The sequence below is a fragment of the Macrotis lagotis genome, chromosome 1 (assembly GCF_037893015.1).
Source record: "Macrotis lagotis isolate mMagLag1 chromosome 1, bilby.v1.9.chrom.fasta, whole genome shotgun sequence".
NCBI lineage: Eukaryota > Metazoa > Chordata > Mammalia > Peramelemorphia > Peramelidae > Macrotis > Macrotis lagotis.
Genome location: NC_133658.1, coordinates 910,049,724 through 910,061,122, shown reverse-complemented (window position 1 = coordinate 910,061,122; position 11,399 = coordinate 910,049,724). Strand labels below are relative to the sequence as shown.

At 41.3% G+C, this 11,399-nt stretch overlaps 1 protein-coding gene across 1 annotated transcript; it reads right to left on the bottom strand.

Moving 5' to 3' along the window:
* Positions 1–3,292: 3,292 nt before the first annotated feature.
* On the bottom strand, positions 3,293–8,517 carry LOC141508781 (kallikrein-11-like). The gene is given in 7 exon segments (XM_074217702.1): positions 3,293–3,523; positions 4,826–4,876; positions 4,878–4,963; positions 5,570–5,591; positions 5,593–5,836; positions 8,148–8,304; positions 8,514–8,517. Coding segments are annotated over 7 exon segments (717 nt in total). The 3' UTR covers positions 3,293–3,370.
* Positions 8,518–11,399: the final 2,882 nt, after the last annotated feature.

Sequence of the window (11,399 nt, the reverse complement as noted above, 5' to 3'; positions counted from 1 at the left end):
AGTATGATGGATAGAGCTCCCTGTCTGGACTCAGAAAGACCTGAGTTCAAATTCATATTGTAGTTAGTTGAGGGAGACTGTGGCTACTATATTTACTGAGATCCTGGATCTGAACTCATGTCAGAGAACTATAGCAAATAAAATGACAGAGATGGAAAGGATTTTTGAACATACATTATAGGTTAAACCTGGAAAGGACTTTAGAACACAAAATACAGAACATCAGAGTTAGAAGTGACCTTGCAATACAAAATATAGACAATCTGAGACACACTAGTCATATACTTTGATTTTTTCAGGTAAGGAGACATTCTATAGTCTGGAAAGACTTGCATGAATGGATGCAGAGTGAAGTGAGCAGATCCAGAGTAACATGGTACACTAACAGTAATATTTTGTGATGATTAACTATGATGGACTTGCAAATTGCAGCCGAATAATGATGAAAGACAACTCTAAAGGACTCATGATAGAAAATACCATCCATATCCAGAGAAAGAACTGTGAAGTTTATGTGAAGACCAAACCTTACTATCTTCCATTTTTAACCATTGTCTTAGGAATTATGACTTTTTTTTACTCTCAAGTTTTTTTTTCCAATTTGGATTTGATTTCTCTTTTACAACATGATTAATTTGGATTTATTTTTAGCAAAGCTATACAGGTATAGCTTATCTTAGGTTGCTTTCTGTCAGGGGGAGGGAGAAGGGAGAAAAATGATTGTTGAAAACTACCATTCCATGAAGTTGGAAAAATAAGTAAAATATTTAATTAAAAATATAAAAATAATAAAAAAAAAGAGATGATCTGAGATTAACTGAGGTTTCAGTTTGGGGGGGGGGTTGGATTTTTGCAAGGAAGTAGGGTTAAGTGACTTGCTCCAGGTCACACAGTTAGGTAATTATTAAGTCTGAACTGGATTTGAACTCGGATCCTCCTGACTCCAGAGCCAGTGCTCTATTCACTACACCACCTAGCTGCCCCCTTTAACTGAGGTTCATACAGTGACAGAGTAAAGGTTTTGAAGCAAAGTATGGCGGTATACTCCAAACTGCTTCCCTGCATTCCAGATTCTTAAGTCTGGTCCTTCTGTGGTGGTCTTTGTTCAAAGATTCTTTCTTGACCTGAGATTCTAAATTCCTTAAGGGCCATTCCAACTCTCCTAGCTTCTGTCCCCCTTCTCAGCTGCCTTTTAGGGATTAGATTGAAACACTAAATATAAACCCTTCAAGATCAAGAGCTGAAATTCTTTTTCATATTTGTATCTTCAGTCTTTAGCATAGTGCCTGATGGATAATAGAAGCAATTTTTATTGACTAATTATACCTTGTTTTGAAGCACCTTCCAATTTTAACATCCCCTGTTCTAAGGCCCCTCCCACCTCTGACATTTTCAATTTGAAGGACCCTCTCAGCTCAGAAATTCCCTATTCTAAGACCCCTCCAAGCTCTGACATTCCTTTTCTAAGACTCCTACCAGCTCCAACATTCTAGCTCTACATTTAGTACTTTGAGAATAGTAATAAGACGGTAGTGAAGTTGCCATAACAGTTGCTCCTATAAACAAGGCAACTCAGGAGTCACTTGGCCTGGTAGTTTGACAGCTTCTTTCATCAGTATATTCCAGGCTCCAAGATCTGGTTTAGCTTGGCAGGACTCCCTTCTCAGGCTGCCTTGGGTTCCTGGTTTCCCCATGTTCTGTGCCTATTAACCTTCTCTTCTTAACATCTGATTCTGGTAATTGTCCACACTTATTAACCACCGTTGGGAACTGACCCAGCTGCCCATCGTGCTGGCGCTAGGCCAGAGTCTGATTCAGGCTCGTAGCTTTGGCTCCTCTTCAATCTGAATCATGTCCCCATTGGGTTGCCATAATGCCTTGAGGCAGACTGCCTTCCTTCAGGCTTTGTTGGGGCTGCCCTCTACTGGTCTCAGTATCTCAGGCCTAGAGTCACTAGGGATCTCAAAGGTTCTGAGTCCAATGGGCTCTATTATAGATGAAAAGACTGGGACCACAAAGGAAAAGAGACTTGCCCAAGATTGCCCAGGGAGTACAGGGAATCCAATCCCTCAGATTCTCTGGCCACCAATCTATCATTCTTTCCACTACCCCACTCTAGCTCCCCACTTTCCAATTTGATCTTCTAGTCTGATCCCTCCAAAGGGCACAAGTGAACAAAGGATCATAAAGACACAAAATGTCTGAGTTAGACAGGACTTTAGAGCCTAACTAGTCCATCCTATCCTTGAACAATGATCTCCTCTGCATATACCCAACAGGTAGTCTTAATAATTGTTAATTTGTATATAGAACTGTGTATATACTACCTCATTTGATCAACAGCAATCCTATAAGCTAGGTATTATTATGACCTCCATTTTACAGAGGAAGAAACTGAGGCATGCAGAAGTAAAATGATTTACCCAGAGTCATACAGCTAAGGAAGTAACTGAGGCAGAATTTTAATTCAATTCTCCCTGATTCTAAGTCATTCGTCTAGACACTGTGCTCCTAATTGCTTATTTCATCCTGAAGATGACGAGTTAGGGAAAGCCTACCACCTTCAAGGCAGTTCATTCTACCATCAACCTGAGTCTTTACAACTTGAGTCCACTGCTCTAGAATCTTAACTGCTTGGGTCAAGCAAAATTCCAATCCCTTTTCCAAGAGAGACTAGAATATTAAAAGACTTGAGAGTCTTCTATCTGCCTCTTTCTTGTTCTAAGGCTCCTTATTTTAAGAGGGAAGCTAGCTGAGCTCTAGAGAGAAGAATGAATTGCTCCCGGGCACACTGCTGCTTCAGAGGTTATTGAAGGAGAAGTCTTCTCCCCCCTGGCTGACTTTCCAATACAGCCCTATTCCTGCAGACCACACTGCTGCCCTACCTGTTCTTCAGTAAGTAAGTGGAGGACTGACTGCCCTCTACATAGGATAACAGAGATAGGAGGCAGTGCCTAGGCCTAGGAGACTCCCTTCTCAAGGCTGAGACAATAACCCGTTACCTTTCCTAATAGGGAAAGAGAATCTTAGAATTCCAAAGGGATACCCCACCCCACCCCCACCTTCACTTATTTTTTATAGAGGGAAAATGGAGACATGGGTGTGTCAGGTGCTCAATTGTCTGAAGGCGGTAAAAGTTCAGACAAGAATTTGACCCAGGTCTTTCTGCCTCCAAATTGAGCTTTATCCACTAAGCCAGATTGTCTCTCAGGACACTGAGTCCTGGTTATCTTCCTTTGCAAGTGGGGAAGCATGGATTTATTTTTTTAAAAAAAAACAGAAACTTTCCAGGATTATTTATTGCGAATAAAGTAGACACGTAGGGGAGGCATGCGGGAAGAAGGTGGATGGAAATAGTCTTTGGTTAGGGTTAATTGTCCTTGACGGTTTTCTGAATCCAATCCACATATTTGCAGACCTTGGTATAGACACCTGGCTTCCGGGTGACAGCACAGGGGTCTTGACCCCAGGAAATGATGCCCTGAAGTGTTCCATTGCACACCAAGGGTCCCCCTGAATCACCCTATGGGAAAAGTTAGAGAAAGTTGGCCTCAGTGAAACTGATCTAAAGATGGCCATGGAGATGGACATAGGAATGGGAATGAAGGGACTGAGATGACCAAGGGGATGAAAATAGGGATGGGAATGAAGGAGGTGAAATGGTCATGGGGATGGAGACTAGAGGTGGAGAGGAAGGAGGTCAGATGGGCATAAGGATTAGTAGGGATGGTAATGAAGGAAGTGGGATAGAGATAGGGATGGGAATGAAGGAGGTGGAATGGCAGTGGAGATGGAGATAGGAATGGGAACAAAAGAGGTGAGATGAGCATAGGGATGGGAATGAAGAAAGTGGGATGACCATGGGGATGGAAGTAGGGATTGGAATGAAGGAGGTGGTGTGGTCATGGGAATGGAGGTGGAGTGAGAATGAAAGAGGTGGGATGGTCTTGGGGCTAAAGATGGAGTTGGGAAGAAAGAAGGTGGAATGGCTATGGGGATGAAGATAGAAATGGGAATGAAGGGGTTGGGGTGGCTATGGGGATGGAGATGTGGATGGGAATGAAGGGGGAGATAATCATGGAGATGGAGATAGGGATGGAAATGAAGGGGGTGGGTTGGCTAAGGGTATGGAGATAGGAATGGGAACAAAAGAAGTGGGATCAGCATAAGGACTGGTAGGGATGGGAATGAAGTAAGTGGCATGTATGACTGTGGGGAAGGAGATAGGGATGGGACTGAAGGAGGTGAGATGGCCATAAGGATTGATAGGGATGGGAATGAAGGAAGTGGGATGGCCATGAGGATTGATAGGGATGGGAATGAAGGAAGTGGGATGGCCATGAGGATTGATAGGGATGGGAATGAAGGAAGTGGGATGGCCATGAGGATTGATAGGGATGGGAATGAAGGAAGTGGGATGACTGTGGGGATAGAGATAGGGATGGAATGAAGGAGGTGGGATGACTGTGGGTGGGATGGGCATAAGGGTTAATAGGAATGGGAATGAAGGAAGTGGATGTATGATTGTGGGGATGGAGATAGGGATGGGACTGAAGGAGGTGAGATGGTCATAAGGATTGCTAGGGATGGAATGAAGGAAGTGGGATGGTCATGGGGATAAAGATAGAGATGGGAAGGAAGGAAGTGGAATGGCTATGGAGATGGAGATAGGAATGGGATTGAGGGAGGTAGAATGGCCATGGGGATAGAGATAGGGATGGGAATGAAGGGGGTGGGATGGGTGTGAGAATGGATTTAGGAGTGAGGAGTGGAATGGGGTGGGGAAAGAATGTTGTTAGGGACTGGGTTTATGTTTTCAGCAGACCTGGCAGGAATCCTTGCCCTCCTCCTTGACGCTGGCACAAACCATGGTGTCTCGTGATGTTCCCAGGATATGCCGCTTCACACTCCCTGTGATCGATGGTGGTTATGTTGGCACATCGAAGAGTATGGGGGAGTGTCACTGTGGAGGCAGAGAGGTTGGGCATGAGTCAAGCAGTCCTCTCTTACTAGTGCCCATCCCACACTACACTGAGCCCTCAGCAAGGAACCTACAGTTCCCAAAGGGCATGGATTTGTCTGTAGGATGGTTGGGTTTGAGAGATGGTACCCTCCTACCCTGTTCACAATAGGCATTTCCAGTTTGAGATATTTATGAATCTTCTATCCTCCTCTTTTTACAACTTTCTCTACCAACCCTTCAGCCCCCCAGTACTACCCTCACTGAATTCTCTCAGGGTTCCCATAAGTCTTCCCATATTCACCCCTTTGTCTCCTTGTATCTCCCCCATGTCTCATGTCTCCTTTTTTTCTTTCTATACCTTCCCATGTATTCCCTTCTCTGGTCATATTGCTTGTCCCTCTGTCTCTCAGCTTCCCAGTGTACTCTTGAGTATCCCCTGGTAACTTTTTATGTTTCTTTACATCTGATTGTTTCTGTATATATCTAAGATCTTTCCCTGTCTCCCCAGATGTCTCTGGGTTTTTGTATATCCCTTTGCATCACTATATCTCCCCATGTATTTTCTGTCCACCCATTTCTGTCCCCATCCCTCAGAGGGACCCCTACACTGGGGGCTAGTGGTGGTGCCCCCAGCCGGAGATGAGGCATCGAGAGCCAGGTGTGGCACAATGTTCAGGAAGAGATAAGGGCTGCACCGCCTTAGTCAGCATCACAGGGTTGTTCATCTTCACCAACATGATGTCATTTCGATGGTCCTTGTTGGGGAGGCTGCCGTTGAATCCAGGGTGAGGGATGGAAAAGGTTGCCATCCTCCTCTGCTCACAACCATCTGGTCGCTGAAGGTTATGTGCCCCCAGGTATACCCAGTACTGGCTACAGGTGGAGAAGAGAAAGGAAAAATAGAGATGACGAGATTAGAATTGGAGGAACAAAATAAGGGGAGATGGGGGTGGGACAACTGGGGCAAAATTGGAGAAAATGGTTAGAGTTGGGGGAGAGAAACAGAGAAGAAAGGAAAGCAAGAGAGAGAGAAGTGGTAGAAGAACTGAGAATGAGGAAGAAAGGAAAGAACAGCAGAGACAAGGAGAGAGAGAAAAAGAAATGACAAGGACAGATTTTAAAAGGGAAAAGACATAGTAAGCCTGGAGAAAATATATTGTTTCAATGAAAGTGGGCAGAATCAGAAAACTATAGGTCCATGATTCCTGGGAAATACCAAAATGAGTCATCACAGGGATGATTAGTAAACACATAGAAAAAAATAAGTAACGAACAAAAAGCCAACATGGTTTTATTGCAAAGCAGACCATGTTGTCATAAACTATCTGTACAAGTTACTGGTATAGGAAATCAAGGGAATGTTATAGATGGGTTTTACCTAGAGTGTGACAAAATGTGTGACAAAGTCTTTTATGTTGTTCCTTTAGATGAGAGAGGAGAAAAATGGAGACTAGATAGCGCAATTGGATGGCCTCAGAGCTAGTCAAATGGATGGACCCAAAAATGTCTCCATGGGACTTTTCATAGAGGACTCAATTGTGGGATGAGCAATCTGTTCTTGATACTGTGTTGCTTCTCATTTTGACCAATGACTTGGATATATGCCAAGATTACCAATTTTGCAGATGACTCTAAACTGAGGATGACCAATACATTGGATGACAGTATCAGGATGCAAAAGAATACCTTGGGTCTAGAATTTGGGGCTTAGAATCTTGGGTCAAATCCAATCAGGTGAAATTTAAGAGGGAGAAGAGGAAAGTCATATCTCTTCATACATTCAGCTCACAAATACAAGATGGAGATGGCACAGATGGAGAGAATTAATCAGAATGTGATGAGGCAGTCAAAAATATTAATGTGATTTGGGAAAGAAAGGCAGGGCTTTCAGGAATAGGAAGATGACGGTTCCACTGATCTTTTCCCTAATCAGACTTTTCTATATTTAGTTCTGGGTACCAAAATTTGGGGCTACTCATAAGCTAGATAATATTTAAAGGACAGAAACTCTAAGGGTAGAGACTCTTGAGTCAATGTCATATAAAGATTAGTTGAAGAAAATGGGGGAAGAAGAGGAGAGGGAGACATGATAGCTGTCTACACATATTTGGAGACTGCAATGTGGACAAGACAGACTGATTTTGTTTGCATGGAGCAGACTGAACTAGGACCAATGGATAAAAGTCATGGGTAGAAGTCACAAAGAGCCAAATTTAGGCTCAAGGTCAGGAGAAACTTATTGACACTAGAGTTATCCCAAAGTGGGATGGGTGACTTTGGAGGGGAGTGGGATTCTCCCTCACTGGAAGCTGTCAAGCAGAGAGAGGTTGGATGACCATTTGTTGGGTAGACTGTAGCAAGGACTCTTTTTCAGGAATCAGTTGGACCACGTGGTCTCTGAGGTTCCTTCCAACTCTGAAATTCTGTGATTCTGGTGGAGAAGAAATATGAGATACCAAGTTATAGATTGTGACGAGTTAGGAAGAGGGATAAAGAAAAGAAAGACTTAGGAGACTTGGAGTAGATTAGAGATGATATATATATATATATATATATATATATATATATATATATACAGAGAAAGAGAGAGGTGGGGGACAGAGATGGAAAGGAAGAAAGCAGGTTTAGAAATAGAGGAAAGATATTAAGGAAATGTTAGAGATGGAAAGATGGGGAAGAAAGCCAAGGGAGTTCAAGATGGGAAAAGAAGAGCTGGTGGCATGAAAGATGCTGGTCAGAGAAATGGAGAGACACAGGGTTGGAAATGGGGGAGATAGATTGACAGTTATGGTGGAGAAAGATGTGGGAAGAGAAAGAGAGTGGGATGTGAGAGGGAGATTGATTAGGGTTGAAATACAGAGACAGAAAGAAGATAGAGAAACAATCAAGGAAGAAATAAAGGGGTATATGAGAAAAAGAGACATATACTTATATTGTAGATAAGCATATACATATGTGATATATGTGTACACATACACAGATATATGTCAGTTGAATCAAGAGAAGGAAGAAAAATAGCCCTTCTCCATCCTCATTCCCAATTCCCATTCCCCACCCCATCTCCAGTTCTCCCTCCTTCCCCATTTCTATCTCTGAACTCATTCTTCCAACCCATCCTTAATACCATCCAAGTCTCATCCCCATCCCTGAACCCAGCCTTCTCCTCCCACCCCCCCGCACCCACGGCTTCTTGCAGTGAGCTGCGGTGAGTAGCCATTGTCGGTTGATGAGGGTAGCCCCACAGTGTAGACGAGACTTCTGGAACAGTGCGACCTGCCAAGGCTGGGAGTGGGCTTGACACTCATACCCTTTTATAATTCTTGTCTCTGCTCTGCCACGACCTAGGAAGAAGACTGGGGTTAGTCATCTGGGGAAAAGACTGGAAGGGAGGGAGAGGATATGGATATGGATAGTGGGGAATAAAGTGATAAGGAAGTGAAGAAAACAGACTTAAGCCTAATCCAAGGACTTATTAGGAATGAAAATTAGAAGAGAGCAGGGATATGTGAGGACTGGGGAGAGAGGAGAGATGAAGTTTTGGATAGTTCACCCATCACCACTTTGCTCACATCATTGCTCACCCTGTCACCAGAGCAATCACCATTAGGGTCAGGAGAGGCATGATCTGAGGTGTCAGAGCAGGAGGTCAGACCCCAAATTTTATCTGGAGAAATATAGAGACAAGTATACTGTGGAGGTATCTAGGGAAGTAAGGCTCCTAGCTCTCCCACACAACCTTCACCATTTTCTAATTTCTTCAAAATACCTGCCCCACACAACACATATGCCAGAGTTAGCCCCCAAATCACAACCCATCCCCCTTCCAGGGAGATTCAGTGACTGAAAATACATATCAAAGCCTAGGAAAGGGAAACAGTTCTCTTTTCTCTGGGCAAGAGTCAGAAAATGGAACTGAATGTAAAAGGTGTGACTGACTCTTCCCTTTCACTGAAGTCGGAAGGCACCTCAGTCATTGAGATAATGATAACCCAGTCCAATTCATAAATGAAAAAGGAACCCCTGCTAAACAGACGAGCTCAGTTGGCAACCCAACCTTTGTCTCGAGACTTCTAGTAAGGGAGGACACACTATTTCCCAGGGAAGTTCATTTCCACATTGTCTGACTCCAAGGGTGAGGGGATAATTTGTGAGAAACTCTATCTGCCCCAGGGTAACTTTTTCCTCCTGCTCCTGTCTCTCTGTCCTTTGTGGTCAAGTCAACCATCTCCAACCCCCCTCTCAGGTGACAGTCCTTCAGATACTTAGAGACAATTACCATGCCATTAATCTTAAGTTTCATGAGAATTAAAGAATCTTAACTTCTTTAATCTTGAATTCTTAAAGAATCTTAAATTCTTTTTTTCTTTTTCTTTTTAATTACATTATTGTAGTCCACATTTATATAGCTTTCCTAATTCTGTTTACTTCATTCAGCATCAGTGTAAAGGTCTGCCTATATTTTTGTTACAGTGCAAAAAATAATTACAATCTTATTTCACAAATTGTTTAACCATTTCCCCAACTGATTTTCATAAGGGTTATGTATAGATAAGAAATTTAGTCCATCAGTTGCTTTCTTATTTGTCTTATTTTTTAATAGCAATTTAATCTGTGATGTTTTCCCTCCAATTTAGGATCTTTCCCTTTCCTATACTTTGATTTTTTTGTAATTTTTTAAAATTTTACCCTTAAATACAAAATAATAAAAGTAAAAAAAAAAATAGTCATGAACGCAGTAGAGGGGATTTCACATAAAACAATTTCCATTTCAAGAAAATCTATATAATAAATACTACACATTATTTCAAAGCTTCCCAGCTTTTCTTTGCTCCCTTGGGTGCAAAGGGGTGACTGACTCTTCCCTTTCATTGAAGGTGGAAGGCACCTCAGTCATTGAGATAATGATAATCAAGTCAAATTCTGAAATGAAGAGGAGCCCCTTTTGAACATACCAGATTAGTTGGTTTTGATTTTTTTGTCCTGTCCTTTTGTTGGCTCTGGTTTTCTTTTCTTCTCTGCTAGGCACTTTCTACTTTATTTTTTTTTCCTCTCTACTTCTCACTCCAAAGAAGGCTGCAATTAACATGGATTATGTATATATAAATATATGTGCATGCATATACATACACATAAGTGTATATTTACATATATATATCTTATAAACATACTCATATATATACACATATATGTAAGACCTTACTACCCTTATTTCCTCCTATCATTTGTTTCTCTGATAGTGGAAAAATCTTCCTTTCTTAGTCCAAACTTGCCCTGTTTTCCTCAATCAACCAGCTCATCATTCCCTACACCATGGTGATATCCCTTTCTGGATTCAAACATTTTCTTTCATAGAATCTTTGAGGTCAATTTGGGTATTTATTATAGTCAGAATGACTTGGTTACTCAAAGCTGTTCTTAAAACAGTATTTTTGTTACTATATTCAGTGTTCTCTTGGTTCTGCTCATTTCATGGGGGTCTCTCCATGTTTTTCCAATATCATTGAGCTAGGGGCAGCTAGGTAGCACCTGATCTGGAATCAGGAGGACCTGAATTCAAATAGGGCCTTATACATTTGATACTACTTGTTGTGTGACCCCGGATGAGCCATTTAAACCCCATTGTCTCATAAAATAAAATAAAATAAAATAAAATAAAATAAAATAAAATAAAATAAAATTTAAAAATTATTGAGTTCATCATTTCTTATAGCAGAGTAATATTCCATCATGAACATAAACCACAATTTGTTTAGTCATTCCCCAATCGATGGGCATCCCTACAATTTCCACCATTCTTTGCCATCACAAGTTGCTGCTATAAGTATTTTTGATTCTTTTGTAGATTCTTTTCTATTTTCCCCTAATCATCTTGGGAAACAAACCTAATAGTTGTATTGCTGGATCAAAAGGTATAATCAATTTAATGGCTCTTTGGGCATAATTCCAAATCTCTCCCCACACTGGTTGGATCAGCTTATAGATCCACCAACAATGAATTTAGATCTCCATTTTTCCACATCTCCTCCAACATTTGTCTCTTTTCCTTTCTATCATTTTAATTAATCTGGTTTGTATAAAATAATATCTTGAGATGGTTTTCATTTGCACTTCTCTAATCAATGATTTAGAGCATTTTCTCATAACTATAAACTGTTTTGATTTCTTCATTGGAATATCATCTGTTCGCATTCTTCAACCATTTATCAACTGGGGAATGATTCACATTCTTATAGATCTGAGAAAGTTCTTTATATATTTGAGATATGAGACCTTTATCTGAAGAACTTTCTATAAATTTTTTCCCCTCAGTTTCTGCTTTTCTTCTGATCTTGGCTATCTTTGTTTTATTTGTACAAAACCTTTTTAATTTAATATAATAATTATCCACTTTACATCTCACAACATTCTCTGTCTCTTGTTAGTTCATAGATAGTCA